This window comes from Rhamphochromis sp. 'chilingali' (genome assembly GCF_963969265.1).
Source record: "Rhamphochromis sp. 'chilingali' genome assembly, chromosome: 2".
In the NCBI taxonomy this organism is placed as follows: domain Eukaryota; kingdom Metazoa; phylum Chordata; class Actinopteri; order Cichliformes; family Cichlidae; genus Rhamphochromis; species Rhamphochromis sp. 'chilingali'.
The window spans coordinates 51,703,501-51,727,240 of record NC_137930.1 but is presented as its reverse complement, the minus strand read 5'-3'; the positions used below and the strand labels follow the sequence as shown (position 1 = coordinate 51,727,240).

At 39.8% G+C, this 23,740-nt stretch overlaps 1 protein-coding gene across 1 annotated transcript; it reads right to left on the bottom strand.

Moving 5' to 3' along the window:
• Positions 1-15,180: 15,180 nt before the first annotated feature.
• c25h12orf75 (chromosome 25 C12orf75 homolog) lies at positions 15,181-23,291 on the bottom strand. The gene is made up of 6 exons (XM_080867485.1): positions 22,966-23,291; positions 18,881-18,905; positions 17,098-17,133; positions 16,697-16,776; positions 15,905-15,935; positions 15,181-15,799 (listed from the first exon to the last, which is right to left on the bottom strand). The coding sequence occupies exons 1-5, from the start codon at positions 23,006-23,008 to the stop codon at positions 15,931-15,933; spliced, it is 189 nt and encodes a 62-aa protein (XP_080723611.1). The 5' UTR covers positions 23,009-23,291; the 3' UTR covers positions 15,181-15,799; positions 15,905-15,930.
• Between the last annotated feature and the right edge of the window lie 449 nt (positions 23,292-23,740).

The window sequence follows — 23,740 nt, the reverse complement described above, 5'->3', positions numbered from 1 at the left end:
AGATCAGTAACAACAGAAGTCAGCAAATAAAGAAAGCGTAAAGGCAACAGATTGTTTTTTTCAAGTTGCAAAACCTAATTGAGATGCTTAACACTGGTGTAATATACTTTATTACTTTACGTAATAATAGAATTTCAGATTATTCAGTTGGCATCAGCTGTTTTTTAATCATTTTGATAATTTTTGGCTTTTTTTTTTCTATATTTCAATTAGATCATTCCAGTAACAATTTGTTATTCAGGGTTACTTTTCTATTGAAACGTGGAGCCAGTCCAGCAGCACTTAAGTGCTACAATGCGAAGTGTACCAGAAAAAAATAAATTCATTACCAAAAAAGGTTAAATCAGACTGAGCATTTGCACGCCAGCTTTAACCCACAGTGCTGCATGGCCACAGATTACCTATGTGTTTACCTCGAAATCATCATGACTAAGATAAAATTGTTTTGCCATAATTTTTTGTTTGTTTGTTTACACAGTTGGAAAAATCTCACCTGGAAACCTTTGTGCTGCATTTTTGGAATCTGATAAGCCTTTAAATACACTAAGTGGACTTCCTTGTATATCGTGTCTTAGTGATATCTTAAGATAACGCCCCCTTATCAGTCAGCACAACAACCCTGACTGTTTCGACTGTTTTCAGTTCACAGTCCACAGCTATCCTAAGTACTGATGTCTGCTAATATGCTCCCAGTGGTGGTTTTGCATGCTAATGGACAAACATTTGCATTGTTCCTAATTTGAATCTAGTAAGTATACACCTTAGGTTGTCTTAAACTCCACATCCAGCACTGTGCAATCTGAAGGTTGTATAATGGTGAAATAAAACAAAAAACACAGTCATGTAATCTAACACCTGATCAACAATAAACCATGCAATGATCCAGCTACAGCCACAGCCGTCATTCTCAGAACAGTGGATTAGAGGTGATGATGATGCACACATTGCAACAAGAGTAACATGTTCCAACAGGTGTAGGTCCTGTACATCAGGAGATATTACATGTTGTCCCTGTGTCATTACATAAGAGGTTTCAGACCAGGGCAAAGCATTCTTTCATGATGATTCACGAGAGCAAAAGCATTATAAAACATTGAAATGAGTAGTCTGATCATTGATTCTGGGACAGGGAAGCAAACAGGAGACCTTAAATCAGATTAAGACCTGAACAGGACAGAGACAGGTGTGAGCAGTTTCCCAGGTGCACCTCCACAGGCCATGCAGTGCCAGTAATCAGCAGTCGAGGCTGTTAATGACAGGGTGCTGCTGTCAGAGAACTGCAGACATATACACGCACACTCACACAGAAGCACACGTAGTCATAACTCAGAGGCACGCTTGCACGCACACAGTCAATTAAGCATTCAAAAGGCATTTTGCTTTCTCAAGCATCTCACTCATCCTCCATCTGTCTGTCTGTCGCTGTTGACCACTCAAGCATTTTAACACCTTTATTCCAATCTTTCAGTTGCTGTTGCACAGGTCAGCACACACGCAGTGAACTTAAACTGCAGCTGCGCAGTTACGTAAGCACCTGCTAACCTGTCTGCAAACCTGCTGATCTCTGGCCCTTTTATTACCAGATCAAAAGTCAGCCAGCAAAACAGAACGCTCTTCAAAACAGAACACAGAATGCAAACAACAGTGTTACTGATAACATGGAAAACAGCCCAGCATCATAAGTGAAATTTGGCCTCTCTTTACTTTATCTGCAAGTAAATAAATAAGGGATTCTAATTCTATTTTTCCTGTTCCTTGTTTATGGGTTCATGTAGCTGATGTGATGTTGTAAAATTTTGTGACACTATGATTTAAACAATGACATTTGGTATGGGGATACTATAGTTGTAATAGTCTAAACAAAACCTATATGAAAGTTTGTATATTGAATTCTCAGAAAAAATACAAAAGAATAAATTTTTGTGAATTTTAGATTACAACTTTTTCAGAAATTGTGAATTTTGTGTATATCTCCATTCTGTCAAAGTAAAGCTTTATGGAGGACAGATTTGTGTATCAGCATTTTTGAAAGACGTGATGAAATAGGCCACCTGTGCGCTGCTGATCTCTTAATCCGATGGGGGCTCCAGGTATGTGGGACATGCAGCCGATTCTGTCTTTTGCCTTCCCTTACCGGGGTGTGGTGATGGTGCTGCTGGCACATTGTGTCCTCGGTTCAGAATGTGAATGCCAATGGTGCGTTCAAAACCACACCACACTCAGCCCTGAATACATTTCAACTAGTGGTGCATGTGTTTCTCCTCAAAATTTCCATGATGGTGATCACAGACGTACAGGGAAACAAACACTGCACTTTCCAAAAGCAGCTAGGATGTCACTGTGAGATACCGATGACACCGCATGCTATTTTAACCTCACAGCCTGACCCTGAAGTCCAGTCAGATATGAAGTGTGTCACAGGGTTGTGCAGCTTGTCTCACACGCATCTCATGTATACCTGCTGATTACAGGCCCTGTCAGAACTTATTCAAAAGCGCTCAGCATGAAAAGCCTTGAGGGCATAACCATGGTGCTCATCCTCTTCGAAACTGCTGATGGTAAACACGCACCACGAGCACGCTTCAAAGCCTCCTTAAACTCCACACTAACAGAAACCTTGACCCTGTAAGTGTGCTGTGCTGCATTAATCATGTACATGTGAAATATACTTATCGGGCTTTTTTCATGCCACATCCAGCTTTATTTGTTTTTTTACATGACAACAATATTAGTAATGAGTAAACAATCAAAATAAACTGAATTATTAGACAAAATACTACTAATTTGATCTGATGACTATATAGAGTTGACCTATTATTGCCATACTGTACCATGTGTTCTTTATATAAGACTCACATACAAAATCACAGTACAATTCCAATTAAAGCTAATTAAAATAAACTGAACTTTCACCATAAATATTTTAGGAGTGAATGAAAAGGACATTAACACCACCCATGCTTAATTAAGGCTTTTATCATGGAAATGTTCAACTGATGTTAACAGTGAAGTGCAGATTGTGTAATGCACATATGTGTTCCCGAGGAAAGCCTCCCTTCCCTCCCTGCTGACAGGTCCTCAGCAGCTCTTCGTGCCACAGCTGACACTCACTTCAGATTGGCATCTCTGATCTTACATAATCTCCTTCCATTCTCCAGCCACCACCTCCGCCTCAGAGCTCAGTACAGAAAACAAGCTTTTGTCTCCAAACAAAGCCAAAACACCACATCTATCAGCAACTCTCATTTGTTTTGAATTTCTCTTTATATCCTTTTACATCGATATCAAGCATGGCCAGGACTGGTTTAATGACCTACAGCACAGAGAAGAGAAGTCCGTTGCCAAGCAGTTGTGTTTGTATAGGCTGTGGGTTTTGCTAAAGGGAAGCTATGGGTGGTGAGAGGAGGAGGAGGAGTGAGGTGAGAGGATGTGGAGAGGACAGGAGTGGCTTGGCACAAGCTACCGTTGGTGAGCATCAGGCCTCTTTGGCTAATGGATAGAGAATATTGTGTTGTATAGCAGTGCACTAAAGGGTTTTTATTGAGTGAGAGTGAAAGAGGGAAAAGGGTGATTATTATGGCTCCTGGTATAGCATAATTAGAGGAAAGCACTGTTCCACTGTCTGTGGGTGTACATATAGGGGGTAGGAGTGTTGTTTTTCTCTTTCTCAGGAGGATAAAATAGTATGCCATGCCTGGTACATTTCTGTCACACTTTTCTATATTTTCTGACTCTTCACAAAAGTTCTAACATTAGGCTGCATATAAAAGATGTGTACTGTTTCTAGAGTCCAGTAGGGGGGAATCCTGGTCACACTGGTTGCAAAAAGAAATCAGAGTTGCTGATTTGCAGACTGTATATAAAAGCTTGAAAATTGACAGCACTAAAGTGGGTTTACTTTCGTTACCTCTAATCGACCTCTGGTTGCAATAATGTATCTGATGGCTATGAGAGAATGAGCCTACTGCTAAGTGATTTGGGGTTGCTATCTTTTTGATATAGTCTATGCTTTTAACAAAAATGTAGCCAATTCTTTTTAAAGTGTCTGACAAGAACTCATTGAAAAAAAACAAGACCATCATGTTTTCCACCTTTGGCTATGTTCCTCTGCATAATTAAAAGCAGCAACCTGTCATAGCAGCAAAACATTCATTAATAAACAGCAAAAACAATTCCTAAAAATACAAAATTTGAATATCACCACCTGTCAATTTAGCAAAATTTGAATGTGTAATTACATATGAAGCAGACAGAGCAACATAAAGCAGTCCTTTTTGCTCAAAGTCTAGCTCTGTTTTGTGCAAATTCTTGAGGAAAATATATGGCTTTTTAGTTGCTCCACACTCCATAATGTGGGTGTGATAGCAGTTAAGCACACATCAAGGCTTTGTTCAGGAAATAGGAAGTGAACACTTAGCGTAGTTCGGCTGTGAACGGCAAAATGATTTTCTCCTCAGAACAAAGGCATAATCATGATGTTTCCAAATTTAGTGCTCCAGCATTTCCTTTAGCAAAGAGCGCATTAACCACAAGCGCACGCGCGCACACTCCCGCATTCGTGTGCAGACACACTTTTACACGCTCTGAGCTAATTGCATACATGCATGTGTATGTTCATACACATGCTGCCATTCCCCACATCAGCTTGACTTGATTAACAGCTGCTTGTGTGTGGAACTGCTGTGCTGATGAAAGACAAGAAGCTGGTTCTTTCACTGCTGCTTGGGCATTACAAGCACAACAATTTACACAACAGTAGAACACTAAAGTTGGCCTTCATTAGAGGGATTAGGAGCCTAATCTAAAACACTGTTTAAGTCTCTCATCCCAAACCCTAAACACTCTCTCAAGGGGGGCTCTTCCCTCCTACACCAACCATAACATCTCAAACTTCAAACACTCCATCTGTAACCCCAACCTCTGGGTGCTATCCCCTCTCTCATCGACCCCTATCTCAGAGTGAGGGGTTGCAGCGGGTGATGGAACCCACGTGATGGTGCAGCTGTGGAATGATTTATTGCTAGGTTAATTGTTGGGTGAGTGGGAATTGTGCCTGCAGGCTGCTAGCTTTTGTGTGATTACAGGTTCACCTGCTATTAGATTGAGCATACATTTCATTATCTTCTTAGAAGGGCTTGTGCATCCTTCTCAGCCTGTCTTTGGACAACTGAGGCCATGGAGGGAAAGGTTAGAGATCAGGGAATGGAGGCTACACTGGAGTATTGCAGCAATTAAACACAATTTGTTTTGAGCATTTCCTGCACTGACCAGCTGCACAGGGTCTGTCCACCATAAAACTGAGTGGAAATGCCCTGCAGGCCTAACAGCTATCTGATCTCTGTTTATACAATACATGTGTGAATATCAGGCCAAGACACTGAACCATCCACTGGAGTATGTGCACAATGGGTAGAAAGAGTGTAAAGGCATAGAATGAGTCAATATGGCAGTCAGATACACTGAAGCTCACTTCTGCCCAAAGACAGTGATACTGAGATGAGTTTCTGCTGCTCACCAGTGTTAGTTGAACTTTCTCTGAAATAAATGTAACAGTGTTGTACAAATATTCGACAGTCATATATAGTTTGAAAGAGCTTTTTGTGATCTTTAAATTGCAAGAAACTTATAAGAAGTACTACGTCCATAGTCTGTCTTTAGCCACAAGCATAAATTGAAACAGAAATGTCCATCTGGGCCACTGTATCCAAGACACAAAACAGTGTCTGCTCTTATGGTTTGGGGGTTTTTTTTAAGGATAAATTCTAAGTTTTTCGCATCAGTTTGCTGACAGACACAGTTAACTATATGTTTATGAGTACAGCATAAATACATTCTTTTTTCTATTAAATAACCTCAGAAAAAGCACTTACCTCCTCTTTAAAATGGGGAAACTTTATGCAAAGGTGCACTGGAGCCTACAGTAAATGACAAGTTTAATCTTTAGCTGTATTAGACATGTTGATTGGCATGTTTTGGTTAAGTATTTTCTTTAGGATACTAATTGCATACCATCTGTTACCCCAATAATCCACAATCAAACTTCCATCCGACTCAGTTGTTTGGTGTTGGCTAAACTTCAGTTCAATTTTCCAAAAACTTGGAACATAAAACCACAGATGTTTAAGTTACATCTTTGTGAACAGCGTGAGGTAGCTTTCAAGCAGACATAATATAAGAGAATTTGTGTAGCAGAAGTCACAAGGAGAGAGAGCGAGAGCCTTGACAGTCAGGAATGGGCTGTGGGATGCGGAATGAGAGGTGGTATAATCAATCCTGGGGATCAACCTAATGGACTGAAATCTTCTGTTTCCTGATATTAACTGCAATCAGTAATCAACCTGCACAGCAATTTTTGACCTTATAAAAACATGTTTCGATGAAGAATCTGTTAGACAAGTATGATAAACACTACCAATCTTGAAAATAAAATAAAAAAAAAAATAAAAAAAACAGATTTAAAATACCAGAAAACAAAAAAACCCAAAAGAAAATCTTGCTCATTAACCGAGAATACAAATGAAGTAAGAAATTAATGTCAGAGTTAATTTCTGTTCTTAGCACATGAAGGCCTGAAACTGAGTATGGATGGAGGGGAACCATGGAAAATCAGCTGCCACATTCTTTAATGTGTGACTGGATTCATTTTCCCATGGCTTTTCCAGCACCACCTTGGAATCTATACCTTTTTTTTTATTAATTCCCACAATATAGGTACTGGCGGAAGCATGCAGGAAAAGGTACTCCTCTGAAAGCATGTGAGCTGTGAAGTAATCACCCAAATACGCCTTGTTAACTCGAGTCCAGTTGACACTCACTGGGCTTTTATGCAAGCTAAAAATATTTCTCCTTTTCTTTCATCTCCCCTCCTTTTTATTCTGCACGTGAGAGCTTTACTGGGTGCTGCTGGTCCATCGCCTAACTGAGCCCTACAGCCGCCCTCCTGTAAAGTAGTGGGATGCCAAACATCCCCTGATTTACAGCTTGGAGCACACGCTATGCGTTTGCTCCTATGGGCTATAAAAGGCAAATGAGAGCGAGATGTCCAGATCCCACTTGCTATATTAACCTAAATTCTTTCCAATAGAGTAGAGTGGTTGCATGAACTGACTATTACCACATGCTGAAAAGAGGAAAACCTTCCAGGCCCCAACAGAGAGCTCACGTGAAGGGCGGATGAAGGGAAGGGTCTGATAAAATCAGCTGCTGACCTTCTCTTGCATACTAGGGCAGTCAATAACATGCCTTTTCTCCTACACAACCCTGCTCCACAGCCTTGTCTGGCCTCAGACTCTTTTACTCTCTGAAATATGACAAATATCACAAGAAACTCAGTGTCGGGATGTGAGGATTTTCTATTTTGCTTTTGTTTATCATTTCTAACCTAATTTTTAAGGGTTTTGGACTGATATTCTGAAAAATCAGATCATCTCAAGATGCCACCTTGAGACTTTCTGATAATATTTAAATTGAGATGTAAATGATGAATCCAAAAAACCCAGTGCAATCTGGCAAGAAATCAAAGAGGCATGTAATGTTTAGAACTAAACCTAAACAAGACCGAGAAGAATACAAACTCCAAGCTTTACTAAGTCTTAGCCTAAATAAAGAGTCGGGATTGCCAAGTTATTGCAATTCATCATCAGAGGAACACGACTGTCTCTGTCAGATTCTGCAGCAACATTTCACTCGTGACCGAAGTTCTGGTCTGGCTGACAGCGTCATCCATTGACCCATGCTGCTAACACGGCTCAGGATCAGGAGACTAGCAGAGCCAATAGAAATCCAAGGTAACATGAAAGGGGATGAATCTATCAAGTTCACATACTTCTCTGAATTCCAGGACCTTTTGACCAGTGTGAGCATGTCCTTGTTGAGGTTGGCTCCAGGACCCTCAACTGCCTTTACCCCAGTCGTTCCTCTCAGGATTAGCTTTGCTATGATTTGGCGCTGATTCTCACTGGCCTCTGGAATGCGACGGATGACGGATCTATTTTCCTACATTGTTTCACCTGCTCTAAATGGAACCACATGCTGCACAAGACCGCCTCTCCTTTGTCTGTAATTGGAAGCACATGCACTCTGAAGTCAAAAGTAAAGCGAAGCCGACACAGCCGACAAGGCTCCCTTCCTCTGCTCCCGCCCCACATCCCCTCCCTTTGGGTCTCGGGTGCCACTTTTTGGTCCAGGCCAAGTGGGAGAGCACTTATTGAACTAACTGACCTGGCATTACACGTCAGACTCAGTTCAGTGGGACGACTGTATCACATGTCCTTTGTGGCACTCGAACCTAAGACTTAAATGTGAGTGACAGTTACGAGTTTGCTGAGGAGGGAGACCTTGACATTGGGTCTGACATGTTTTCAGAACACAAGCAGCATACTGTACTATTCATTGGCTACGGTCTGTGATGTCTAAACGGGACAGGCCATGGATGCAAGAAACAAGCATCATCAGCTCTTACATAATGTCTTTGTGTCAGAACAGGATTGCATAAGAGAGGAATTTATGATATTTGCTGAAATCAAAAGTCACAATGATGCAGCATATCTATCACAAATGTAAGGGGACAAAAACAGCACTCTGTATTGCACATAAAGCTCTTTGGCAAGTCTAAAGCCAGGTTTTTTTTAATGATTTAAAAATAAATAGCTCCAACACAAGGAATAGACAAATATATATAGATTCAAATTATTGGCACCTTTGCAAAAACATGAAGGTTTAAAAATGAAGGTTTAAATATTTTCCTCCTTCACACAAAATCACAAAGGTCTGCAGACAGCACTGTGACTATTCCAACTTCAGTTGGATGTTTAACACTAAGTTGAAAGAACTGCTTTCACACCTCACCATCTCAGGTTGAGATTTGCCTCCAATATTTGGAATATTACAGGAGAACATAAGGCCTTGACAGGGATTTTTAAAAAAGAATCAAAGACCAGGTAGCTGTTCGCCCGGCCCCCCATTTTAGAGTTTAAAAGTTAACATAATAAAAAACTTTGAAATTCTAGATTGATCTTAAAACTGGCTGTATACACTTCAGGTTAAACTCGGGGGTATGTAATTGGCCTCACTGCCCTGAAAGCTGGTACGACCCCCCCCCCTTCTGCAACCAAAACAGTAATTTGCACCCTGTTGCCTGTTGCATGTACTGGGCTTGTTTAGCAACTTTGGTGCCAAGATTAGTGCAAACCTCTCAATTTAAATGAATAAGATTGTTAGAACTGATAGCTGGCTTTAATGATTTTGTCTCTTTGTAGATCTCAAAGAAGCTGCAGAGGCCTTGAGGGCGGGAAGACATACCTCTCATTTTTCATGGCTATTACAGAGGGAAAGATTTTAGACAAAAGTACTGTGAGAGTGCACAAGATTTTTGCTGCTGTTGCCACAATTGAAGCTAACGCTGTGCAGCAGTGACATCTACTGGTAAAAAGGATGAATTACAAATACAATTTCAAATAGGTGGCAAAGTAATATTTTTTTTGTCTGAATAATAATTCAGCAGTGCCAAAACAGTGCATAATATTTAATCGAATATGGCTGTTTACTGCATTTGTCCTTTAAGATAAGGGAGACTTTGAAAGGAGACAAGTCTAATGGACCATTTTACTAATAAATCACTGTCTTCGTTTTTATTGAGGATCACAAAAAAACAGTCAAAGAAAGAAAAGGAATTAAAAATTCTAAGGTTTTATATATCAGGACAAGTGTGAGGACCTCAGTTAAAGAAGACGTTTTTGCAGCTTCCTGGAACATTCAGGAGTTCATTAACACAGTGCCAAGGTGGAAAACAGCAGGAATGACTTTAAGCAACCAACTGCTGCTCTCCATCAGTCTTGTAGGGTTATAAGGTGATTTTCAAACAATTTGAAGTCCATCATTCTACAGTGAGAAAGATTATTCACACTTGAAGAACATTCAGAACAATTGCAAATGTTGCCAGGAGCAGACAGCTGAGCAAATTCACCCCAAGGTCAGACCATGCAATGCAACGAATGAAACGAAATGAAGCTGCAAAAAAAAAAGAAAAATATCAAAGGCTACATCTCAGTTTCTACAGGCTTGCTCTCCCTGGTGGCCCTATACACATCTTAAGATATCCTTTCTTCATGAATTTGTTTATAACATACTGTACTATGTCCATCGTCTATGCCGTGAGCCAAAATAGTTGTAACAACGAACCAATGTTTGGTCCTGTGCAGCTGCTCAGTGGCTATGAGAACAAAAAATGGTCAAATTAAATATACTTAAAAAACACTTGATTTTCAAGTGTGCCATTGATGCTGTTGCTATCCTCTACTGCCCTGCTGTGCAAAGCACAAAGAAAATGAAGAGGCTGTTGCAGCAAAATTAAATTAACACTGTTAGGTCCAGGGTTAGGTCTGATGCTAGCCTTATGCGATTTAGAGAAATTTAAAAAATGACATTTTTGGAATAAATGTCAATAGTTTTTGTGTGTCACTTAGTGCTCTATGATTGCCAAGGCAAAAAGGATATATTTTGATACCACAAGGTTAGACTTTAGGCATGTTAGAGTTGCAGTTGGGTTGCAGTTTAGAAGTTGCGATTATGATTTGTCAGAGGTATTTCTTTTAATATTCACAATATATCAAAAATGCATTTTGAATTTCTCTTTGATATTTGGGCTGATTGGGGCCCAATGAATGTAAAAACAAAGAATTACCAGATTTTTTTTTCACCTTATTTTTGTTTTTAAGAAAAATAAGAGCCACAAATGAGGATACTCATTTAAAATTTTGATAGAACAGTGGCAGTATAATGTCCTCGTCAGTGGATATCAGGCCCTTGTAGAGCAAAATTGAGTATTTTGGTCTAAATAACCCAAAATGTGATGTCCACATATGTGGATGCCAGGTCCTAGGCGGATAATATTTCCTTTTTTAAACAAGCAAGTAGGTGTGAGTAATTATGCTATGAAGTGAAAGGCAGACGCCAGTGTTTACTAAAAAATGTAAGCTTGAGAAAGAACAGCTGCTATTTCATGGTGGGCCAGATGCACAGATGATATGATTAAGGACCTGCTCTCAATCACGTACCTCTCACTGTTCACACAGAGTCAGATCTCTATCTGTGCGTGATACATATACATGATTACCTCAACACAAAGACGGGAGCAATTTTGTTCAAACCTTTTTGTTGTGTTTGATGTTGGTGTTCTGTTGAGTGGGACGTTTCACTCAGCTTGTTCACTTATATTACCAAATACAGACTACGGTATTTTTTTTCTCCTGTCTCTCATGGTGCCTAGTCTTGTAGGTGGCCTTGCTTTTAATTGTCAGTGCTGAGATTTCTCTGACTGAAATTCTAGTCTCAGAACAATTTAAGTACTGAATAGATTTTTTTTATTTGATTTCGTTCATCTTAAAGTTAAAAAATGCAAGGTAATTAGTCTGTGACGTAACACAAAGGACACATTTTTCAATAGACAGAGTTCGAAAGTTCAGTAAATACTAGAACTTATCATTTTTGCCCTTTGTAATTTGGAAGAAATAACTCTTTAGCAGAGCTTGTGTAACAAAGTATTTCAGCTAACACTGCATGTCACAGAGAACCACATCTGCTTCTTTGGGATGTTTTATATGTGAATGAAGGCTATTATGTATATGACAATATATGAGAAAAATGGAATATATGATAAAAAAAAAAATTATTCATATGTGAGTCAGTCCTATATGCTGCAGATATATGTCCCTTGATTACTTATTAGGGAAGTTCTGTTTTTTTCTTTTTCACGCACAGCTTATATTTTCTAATTTCTGCACCGGGAGCAGAACATGATATGTGATCAGTGGAGAGGCTCAAACTGTTTGCATGCAGTAGAAGAGGGGACAGTGAACCCAGCCTGCTCTTCTTTACCTCTCCTCATGCGATCTCAGCACAGCCAATTATCAAGATGAACTTGCAATTGATCTTATTGCACAAAGGCCCACGGCAGTTAGCAAATCTTATTCTATTTCTTCATGTCTGGAATATTTACTAAGAACACTTTTAATCCCTCAAGTCTGAAACCTATTGATTACAGGAGGCAGATACGTTCCAGCAAAGACCACAATCAATAAACACAGCTGTGTGCGGACGATATAAAAGTCTTTAATTGTTGATAATTCAATCAGAAAATTGTGGATTTGTTGCACAGAGGCAGTCACATTTTTTTAATCTTCAGCATCATTGATAGATTAGGTTTAGAAAGGAGTGATGAGTAAATATTATTTTTGCGTGAAAGACAGACATGATAAATATCCCATAAAATGTTTTTTAAGCATAGAACATCATTGAACAACCCAAGAACCTCACTTATTACCTCTTGATTCATAAAATTTTACAGTGGTCAAAACCATGAAGTGACATTGGTGGGGGGGTGGAGGGTTTTCTATGACTACTTTAGGTCTTTTCTAGTGTTGGAATAAATAAATTATTTAACAGCTACTTTGACTCCAGGTGGTGTCCAGAATTTTCAGCATCATTATACAACTAAACCGTAAGAATTTTATTTAATACACAAAAGGAATAGTATTACAGTTTGAAGAAAGGCATTTCATTCCTTTCTTGCTTGTATCAACAGACGTGTCCTTTTAAATCTTACTTTTGATGTTACGTGTTAAATGGTGACCTTTAAAGATAGGCTGTTTCCAAAGTTTACGCTAAGCTAACAGGTTGCTGGTAGCTAGCTTTGCTTAGCATTTAACATCCATAGCAGTTCCTCCCCCCAAAAATCTTCTATAAGCACAGCCCACCCCTACTACATTCAACACGCTGTACTGCAGCAACTACAGCAGCATTTTAATGTAGAGGACATCAGACGGTTATATTCATCCACATTCTGCCCCCTTGTCCCTGTTAAGCTAACTGAATAGGGCAAAGGCAGTGACATTCATCATATACAGGAGGAACAACCATAAAGGGCAACGTGAGGCTGATAGAAGAGGGAGAGGCAGGCAGCACAACACGCTGTAAAAGCCAAAGGCCACCGGTGGGGACAGCAGTAGGGAAAAAATGTAGACATCAAAGAAAAGGGACAGCAAAAATGCAACGTCTCAGGTGGGTTTGCTGATCAAATTTATGATCTGGCACTGTAGGCACACTTCAGCTCCTTTTATTATTTGCCATTAACTACAAAGTACATGAAGCAGCTCTTTGTATCTGCAGTATAATCTGTCTCTACAACAGGTGAACAATGCACACACTGCAACAATGTGAGTAGACAAATGGCTCGCAATTAAAAGACACTACACGAAATCCCTTGGTATCAGCTCGACTGATAACTGGCGACGCAGCTTGGCAGCTAGTGGGCGTCGATGTGAAGCGCCACCCGCAAGAAAAACTGATCAAACAGTAAACAGTAAGCTTGTGTGCTGGCAGGGTGAAACAAGTCCTCATTTTTATGAGGCTGGTCAATTGAGGCCGTCAGAGCTACACAGACAGGCGTATAAAGAGCTTTGTGTAGCTCAGACAGAACATCTCTTGAATCTCAAGTGTTTAAAGTTGGCCTATTTCCACCCTCCCCTAAAGTCTTGGTCAGTGGAAGATGTTGTACATTCATTAGAGGAGAGAACTGTCAAGAGTCTGGCTGACAAATGACCTTAGACCTTAATGCTCGACCAGCTGTAATGTGTTTTTTCTTTTCTGGGAACATCGTAGTGCTTGATGAGGTTTTACTGTTAAAGTATAAGGCTGATTATATTGTGTATTTTTTTCTCGAGGTCAACAAACTTCACAAATGGACCGATCCCAACAACGAATTGATCTACTAATGCACCATCTATTAGAATTCATTTGTTCCTGCAATGCCCAAGTTCTTTAAAAAGAAATCTCTTAACAATATGGTGGAGAAACACATAGACCCTGCCTACACTTGATTATAAATTGCACCTTCTGCGATCAAATTACACACGGACAGTGCTAAAGATAAAGAACAATCAATATCATGCAATCTGATCCACTTACTCAAAGTGCTTTCTGTGTTGGTTTGAGCCACATATTTATTGTAAGGTCAATGCTTTCATTTTCTGAATTGCCTAAAACAAGAAACAACCTGGAAAATTGTTATGAAGCATTATCCTTGTTGCAGACAGAACATTTCCTTCATTTTTTCTCACAAATTACAATATCAATAGCCGGAATAACTCTTACACAAATATTAGTTTTCGTTCTCTTTGCTAACCTAAAGTAAATCTGGCACTTGAGTGGGAATGAAACATCTGTGTTCAACAGTAGCAAAGACAGCTGGAGACACATGATTGTCACAGATTCGCAGATATAAAACAGCAACGTGTCTCTGTAGTCCAATCTTGATCCAATCGCCTGAGAAGCATTTTAGCATTAAGTGTGAACAGGGTCGCAGAGTTTATCTCAACCTTAGAGTGGACTGAGCAAAGCCTAAGTTAGACACAAGAATCTTTGATTTCATTTTTTTTTCCATTAGGACTTGTTGACAGTCTAAAAAAATACATAATAACACATTTCATATAAAGATAACAAAAAGCAAACAAACATAAAACAACTATGCTTATACAGTATAAAGGAGAATTATAATAAATTCAATGGAGTTGCTACAACGGCAGTTTCACAAAAGAGAAAAGAATTCACTTTTTTGGGCGGCTGTCTCTATTCTTCACATTTTTTTGTTATTTTTATTTTTTTTTGCAAATGAATATGAAATATTAAGACGTGTTTTTTTTCTCTTTTTTCAGTTGAGTGTAACATACATGGATGTTGTGAGATTTGAAGAAACTGTGTCAGTTCTACATCTGGAGCGAAATTATTATAAGAATTATGTGAATGAGCCAAAGGCAGTATAAACAGGGGGAACAGGAAAATACAATCCTGCAGACAATTGAGAAGGACGCAAAGAGAGAGAGAGAGACGGGTGGACGGGGAGAGCTCCTCTAAGTATCATGACTCATATGTTGTGGTTACATAATCAGTCTGGGGCCAAGATAAGTGATAACATCAGGTACGACCTGCCTGCTGCACTCGGGACATTTAGGAACATCATCTGTGAAACCCTCGACTTGACTCATCGCTGTTATTAACATTTAGAGCCATTGTTAAAATCAGTGTCATTTCAGACTTTTCTGTTGCAGCAGCAGGACCCTGATTGCAATCAGCACTATTTTCAACAACACTGAGATGTTCCATTATTATACATTAACAGGAATGTGCTTGCTGCTTTGTGTGTGTGTGTGTGTGTGTGTGTGTGTGTGTGTGTGTGTGTGTGTGTGTGTGTGTGTGTGTGTGTGTGTGTGTGTGTGTGTGTGTGTGTGAAACTCTGGTTTATCTCTGTCTCTCTATAACTCTATCCCTGCCACACAATGAATCATTGATGGCGTTTTAGAGAAATAACTGAGCAGTGATTATTATTGCAGAGGGCTGTTGGGAGTGTGTCAGCCCCCACCCAGTTATTTAGTAAGTTGGCTGGATCATCTGTCTCCTCCTGAGAAAGAGAAATTTCCAGTGAATTGACCGAGAAATCCAGATGACTGTCGATAAGTCCGGTGCCGCTGTCCATAGCTGCTAGTCCCAGATTGAGTGCTTTCCTAGTATTTGCAAAGTAAAGGGCGATGATACAATCCACTTGCAGGCCTCTGATGTGCACCTCTGTTTCACTTTGCCACCCATTACTCTGTGAGGGAACATCCCCCCAGCCCCTGTAGGCCGTCCACATCTTCGTAGAGTACTAGTGCCTGAGACTTTATTCAGTCTGTGGTGGGGCAGAATCAGAGGGCTTACATGCTCTTTGCTTGTAATGTGACTGTTTGTACGTAAATTAATATGCAGGATCCTGTCGAGATGAGAGAAAAAATGGAGTCAGCGGCCTTCACATGAGTCTTTTGCACTGAATAAGCAATGTTAAAAGCCGAACAAACAGGCTTCATATTTCAGGTACCTCTTGTGCGTTTTCTTGAATGGTTGCTAGTCTGCAAGAAGGAAGAAACAACTGAGTCAGTGTTCAGATATTTATAGGACAATTATTTGACAAAATTTTTTTTATTCTTCTCTGGTGTTTTTGTCTCACAGTCAAGACTGTGTTGAAAAACACCCACACACTCCACCCAGCAGTTTGAACATCTTGGCTTCAATAAAAACAAGAGCCAATACTTCTCATGCCAGAGGATACAAAACTGAATCAATCCATTATTATATTTAACCTCAATGAGCACAAGGACATGTATGCGAGAAGAAAGCCCTCAGGGCCGCAAAACGCAAGAGCGATGTGAGTTTACTCTAAACTCTTAATTCAGGAGGCATGGCAGTTTATCACTTATATTTCTCCATCAGAAAGTCATTTACATACATAAAGACGTTTTACTTTGTAAACAGAGAAAATGAATAACATTTAAAATATGCACAAAAATGTGGCTCTCTGTAAAGCCCATGTTGATTAAAAATACAATTTTTGGACAGAATAATTGTTGTCAACTATATTTAACTTTGCAAATATCAGTACCCTGTTGGGTATAGCAAAGTAAATGTTTCTCATTAATATTCAGTAAAAATAAAGGTCAAATAAAACCGAAGACGCTGCTGGCAACGTGGTTCCACGTGGTGGCGTGGTTTCATGTGGTGAGATGCCTGAGAGGCTGCCAGATGTCAGCGGTATAACAGTTCACTGTTCGCCACACCGAGTTCTGCTTCTAAATGTGAGAGATTCGTGTACGTAATGCGTGCTGCAGTTCACCTTTACGTGTAGCTTTGGACTGGCTGGCAGCCACAGTCGTTAGGTCTGCTGGCAAACCTACATACACACCACCATAGTTCCTGAGAGGAGAGAGGAGGAGAGGTTTTAAAGACCAAGTAGCAATTAAAAACCATAGATGGCATTGATTTTTGTTTTAGTGGATGTTTTTAATAGCATTACCAGTATCCCATCAAACTTACAGACCTCTAAATGAAATTCATTTATCATTTTATTCATTTATTTTTTGAGTTATTGTTCATTTACTTGTTTAAACCTTGCACTTTATTATGAGAATACTGCAAAACAAACTATTTGACATTTTTGCGATCAAAAATTTCAAGTATATTTCATTTCAAGTATAGCCGTCTTAGCAAAGTGCACTCAAGGGCGCTGCAAAGTACCTTCTTTTCTCATCTTCTGCTGAGGGATCTTCTGTCCTGATTGAGAGAATGGGCACAGGTCAGGTCATATGGGAGCAGAGAGGAAATAAAAAAAATCACAAATATACAAAATAGAGAGAAAGTGCAAACATTGTTCTTTTGCTTAGCCTCAGAAATCTTCAGCATGCTGCTCAAGCCCTGTAGGGAATACTTCTCTGTCAGGAACTTCTATAGACCAAACCTCCAGTTTTATTTCAGGCCTGCTGAACAACAAACTTAAAGTGGTCTCAGGTTTGATGTGGTGGCTGAGCATTAAGATCAAACATGGTAACAACATGAAGCCGATGTGAAGGTTTATTCACTGTGTGCACTATCCCTATGCAAGCCAAGCTGTATCACACTTTTCAGTTTTGTGAGTATATTATTCCCTTAACAGTGTGTCTTGCTCTGTGAGTGTGTGTGCATGAGCTTTTGTGTGGTAGTTTGCTGTGTAGTACAGACATAGATAGCTGTGATTAGCTTCACTGAGTCAATGCTTTACTGTCAGCTCTCATGGGTCCTGTGCTGGCTGTTCAGATGGCTATGAAGGGGAATACACACACTTACACACACAAACACAAACTACAATAAAGCACAAACACACATACACAGTGTTTCCAGGAAATGCTTTGGAAAAAGCTGCCCCTCCCAAAGCTTTTTACTGTATTCTAGATAGCAAAGAAAAGTATATCTTCTGTATTTCAATTAGAATTAAAAAACAAAAAAACAAAAAACAAAGAACAGAACACAAAACTATTTGGGAGCCAAAATAAATTATTTTTAACCAAAAGTATATACAACAAAAGCAGAGTGGTTCGTCTGAAATTAAAATATTTCTGTCACTGTCAACTGGGACAATCCACTACGCAGGAGTATTAGGGCCACATTAGAGGGAAAAATCATTTTAAGAATAAAGTCGTAATTCTATTTTGAGAAAAAAAGTCCAGATTACAGTTATTGTTTGACGACAAACTGTCAAATGTGCTATAAACCTCTACAAAATGCCTTGTGTAAATGACCTAATGAAACAAACTGATCAGCTGTCTTGTGATACAACGTGCATCCTCTTTATTGCACAACGGTGTAACCAACCATACTTTACATTATGCTGCCTAAGATTTTGTTAACTGTTCATCTTTGACTGTAGGAGGAACCCACACAAAAACAGGGAGAACATGTGAAGTCAACACAAAAGGCTCCAGCCAGATGGCAGAGTCAATCTCAGGACCTTATTGTTGTGAGACAACATTGCTAACTACCACACCACTGTGGTGCCCAACTTCACATGTCACATGTAAATCTCCAAAGGTTGATTCTGTTCATCTGGACGTAGCGTTTTCAGTGGGAGACACGCTTTGTCACTCATCCAAGTGACTTCTTCAGTCTCAGCTGACTGCAGGGTTCCCTAATCTTATAAACAGTCAGCTGAGACTGAAGAAGTCACTTGGATGAGTGACAAAGCGTGTCTCCCACTGAAAACGTTACGTCCAGATGAACAGAATCAACCTTTGGAAATTTTCTTACCTGTAAGATTGAGCATGCATCAAGACACGTAAATTAAAAAATGTTAACAATGATGATCTTTACTGTCAAACCCTTGCATATTTACCATTATTAAATGACCCTAAGTGTCAGTGTTAATATACAGCATTGAGGTATAAAGCTAATTTTGTACAGTGTAAAATTTGATGCAAACCTTCAAGGCCTGGAGCCTGCAGAGTTTTAGAAATACTTTAAATAATTAGAAAATGGCTTAAGTACTTACACATCTTTGGAGGCTTCTGCTGGCCCTGAGAACAGATGACAAGCCAGAAGTTAATTTCATTCCATTATGAAATGTACAAGTGGTCAAAGCAGGTGTGTTTCACCAAACTGATAATTAATTTCTTTGCATTTACGATCAGTGAACTGCACAGCAGGTTTTTAATCTACAGTCACTGAATTTGAACTACACACTCACTGAGCACTTTATTAGGAACACCTATGCACCAGCGTCATTCATACATCATTCTCCAATCTGTCAGTCTTGCTGCAAGAGTGCAGTGCAATGTCTCAAGGGTAAAAATCCATGCACCCAATGTGCTACAATGTATTGATTCCTTTATGCTCCCATAAAATATGACAGAACACCACATCACAAACATTGTCTCACACTGGTCTCATGACAAGTCTGGTGGACCTGAGAGTATCTCAAGTCAGCAGATCTGCATTCAGCATAATACTGCTAATATGTCCAGTAGCACAAAGGGAGCATGAATGTGCAGCTGACGATTCTACAAGAGTGATGTAATGCAAATATGTCATTCGAGGAATCCACGCCACAAAGAATAGAGGCTGTTTTGTGAGCAAAACAAGGCCTTGCCTAGTATACTGGCAACTATATTTTTAGATACTTCAATGTGCATAAATAATGCCTACACTACTTCTGTATCTGCCACACTTATCAGACTTACCTTACAAAAATTCAACACTTTATTGGCTTCTTTAATTGCTAGGGTGACGAAAGTGAACCGTTAACTGGCAATATTTTCGGAAGGTGTAGAACGAACCCCTCCCAGTGTAATTATCACGTGCGGTTTCGACAAACGTGAAATTCAACCAGGCATTACAATTGTTATTTGTTGAAGCTGAATGAACTGTTAACCAAAACCACAACTTCTGCCAACTATATTCAAAATGCTTTTGTTGCTTAAACTCAAGTAAACACTGCTGACTACCTAACTGCAATTCCCCTCAGTCACAGCAGATACATTTCCTGTACTGAGAAATGTTGCTGCTGAACAACAGGATGGACCCAATTTAGTGCACCCTGCAGTGACTATGATACAGGATTTACAGAGACGTGGTAATTTTCGGAAATGCTTGAAAAACACACACACACACACACACACACACACACACACACACACACACACACACACACACACACACACACACACACTCAACTCATATCTGTCCATTAAAATAAAAAGCTGCACGATACAGAAGGCACTTAGCTTCATGCAAGGTGAGACAGTTTATTTGTTTGTTTGCTAGTTTTTAAAGGCAACAAAATCCACCTAATTAAAATGTCTAATGTTCAATAATGAACTCAATAAATACAATTTCTTTATAATGTTAATAATTGCACATTTTAATTAGGTGGATTTAATTATCCCAGCCTTTATTTTAAACTAGATTTAGTCTAGTCTAAATTTTGCAAATGAGACAACCTTTTAAGGGACAAGAGACGTTTTTATTTAAAGTCGTTATTTGTTATCAGATGCTTTTAATTTTTTCACTGCATTTCAAAAGGTAATATTTGATATTCATTTCTAATGCCTTAGAACATTTTTCAGCAGCTAACATTTTACAGATCACACATTAAACCTTATACGCAATGTACAACGTTTAAGTACTGGGACAATAACATATATCCAGGAAATGATAGGATATCTCAGAAACACCTGGTTGGAAGTGTGTTAAATCTGGGATACAAGGATCAACTGATTAGAATCTGGTGGTCAAAGATCCTCACTCAACATATTTTTGACTTCCACTCAAATTCATGTGCAAATTGTGACAAATAGAAATGCCTAATATGATCAAATAGAGGTGATGACTGGTGAACTTCTGTGACCTTATAATGTTCTGTAAAAATGCTTTTCTGGCCATTACTCAGCACCATAATTCAGCAACAGAAGATGTGATATTGGCCTTATTTCACATTTAGTCGGATACTGAATTGGTGACACTAATCTTTGGTGCTCACAATAATATTCACAACATCACTGCAAGCTGGTGTTTTATTTATTTACTTACTGAAATCTTTTTGTGGAGGTAGTTGCACACCACCTCAAAGACTTAGTGACCAAAGTTATAACTAATGCTGGATTTATTCATTCATTTTTTTATAACGGCAAATACACAGCATGAACATTCCCAATTTAACAGCATTTACAGCCTATGTTTGAGATGCCTGTGATTCTCATAGCCTTTAAATGAGCTGTTCCAGAAACCAGTTTGGGATGATCTGAGCTTTGTGACATGGCACGTTTACCGGTTGATAACAACCATCGTGATGACTTGATCTACAAAGAGGAACATATTGTAAAATAACTTTGGACATACACTGTATGATGCCTCAGTTGCAGATACCCACTGAGCTCATCTCCATGCTGTTTGACTCTTTTATGGACCGACAACACTTTGTGCTTTGCCAAACTGCAGGCAGTCAACTGAGCTTGATTTGAATTGTAATAACATCATAATGCATTCTGCAGGAGGATAATCGGACTTTTTTCTTGAATGTACAGTTGCACTTTGACAACAGCGGTGGAACAAAAGCCTCAGTTGCGTCCTCCAATTGCTTTTTCATGTTATACCTTATTTTATAAGAGTAGAAATGTACCTTGAAAAGAACACCACAAGAATCACTTGCAATAGTAGAAAATTGGATAATCTACATTACACACAAATAGGCAACAGCACATTTTATCCTCGTAGAGGGAATGCTGACATGACACAGGGGCCTATTCAGTGGCCTGACAAAAGCTCATTCATATCCAAGGCAGCACATCAGGGTGCATAAGACTAGGGACAGGCAATGTGATATAGAACCACTAAAGCCGTCATTTTGAGTTTTGTAAGCAAAATAACAGCTGCACATCAGAGTTCTTAAACTTTATACCTGAAAATGTGCATTTGTAGGTTTGACGTTGTCCCTCACTAAAATCAAAGCAAAGCAAAGTTAATTTTATTGAACTTAATGTTCTCTGTGATGAATACTTGCAGGCTAACGTTCCAGTTACAGGTATATGTGTGTATATATGCAACTTATCACTAACAGAACAAATTATAGGGACAAAATAATTGTTCATAGATTGAAATAATAGGAAATGTAAACAAGAAATGCTTTTATCTTTATTTACAGAAAGCGAAACACTTGATTCTGACCTGGTGTCAGCCTCTATGGACAAATGAGTACAGCCACTAGTCGAAATTGCTAGTGTACTGATTAGGTACCTGCAAACACACACGCACATTTGCAGAAGCACAAACACACACCGTGCTTTAATAGGTAGTGGTGGGTGAGGTAATCCTGCAGATACTTCAGGAAAATAGTTACCTCAATTTGACTCTGGAGCCCAGAGATTTACTTCGCGAAACTTGAAACATGTCTAAAATCAGCCTACATCGACTAAGAAAGGTGTTTTATGAGGAAAATAACAAACGGAAAAGCACGATAGCCCAGTGAGAGTTGGTAAAATCACGCGATACAGGATTTTTTTTTTCCATTCAAATATGTCCTCCAGGCTTTATGAATGAACCTGGCTGTTGATTAGGCATTTTTAGTGCCGCCTGCTTATAGGGCACAACCAACATCAGTCAAGCGGGAAGACAAAGATGGATGGATGTCAGTGAAATTGCTTGTCTTCCATCCTCAGTGAACCCTTTCAAACAAGCACTAAGATGCTAAGAGAGAAGCTGCTCACTTAGATGTTAACGCCACATTTATGGTGTCAGGAGCCGCGATCTGCATCAAAGCGGCGCATTCTTCAGACCCAGGTGCCTCAGACGTGGGAGATCCTTCGTGATCAATCTGCCACCCATGGCTTCGAGAGACCACCACGGGCATACACACACACAACCCCGCCCCCAAACAAACACACACACACACATTCTTTTAAACGCAAGGGCAACCCCGACACACTTCATTGACATTCAAGACATCTTCTCCCATCGCTGCAGATACAGTGGCAACTCTTTCTTTCAAACCCCTCCAACCCCCTCGCCCACCTCACACACACACACGCTCACCCAGTATCGCACACACAAACGGATGTACACAGAGATTCCTGAAACACTCACCCCCTCCTGTGGTGCTGGTGGCTGAGGAATTGCCACAACCCATTTTGCATCGATGCAGCCACCGTCCAAGCTGAGCGGACACGTTTAATGAGTGGATGGACGGGGAGGACAGGAGGGGAATGTACAACACATTGGGAGAAGAGGGGAAAGTGGGCAGGAGAGGTGACAGAGGCACAAAGGGAGGGAAGGTCAAAGGAAATGCCTAGCAGGGACCTCCATTGGTTGTATCCCCCCCTGTCTTCAACCCTTGCGCCTGCCTAATGCGATGCAATGAAGAGCTCAGAGTGAAGTGACAGCATGGCGAGAGAGGCTTTTATACACACACACCACACTCACTGACAAGAGAGAACGAGGGAGAGGGGGGAATGAGGGGGGAGAGAGAGAGAAAGATGCTTTACCCTCACATGATTTGCTCTTTTCCTCCACCCTGACAAGGTTGCCCGGGAAACCAGGGGAAAAGGGGCGGAGGGTGGAGTGAGAGCCAACCAATAAGGAGCTTCCTTTATATATAAAGGTGTAAAATAAAAAACTGGAATACATTGAATGGCATCAATATATCAGCATGTTTGTGTGGCATACTGTAAAATTCCCAAAGTGCTCTGTGTATGCTAAAATATAGAGAAGCAATACTTGTGCTTTTTTTACAGAGGCGACACACACGTTCATGCTCACTCGTGACCTAAAGCTTATATACTTGAGCTGCTGGCAATCAGTGAGAATGAGAATATGGAAAAACCTTGGACAGTGAACAAGTGGACCCACAAAGGGTCGTGCA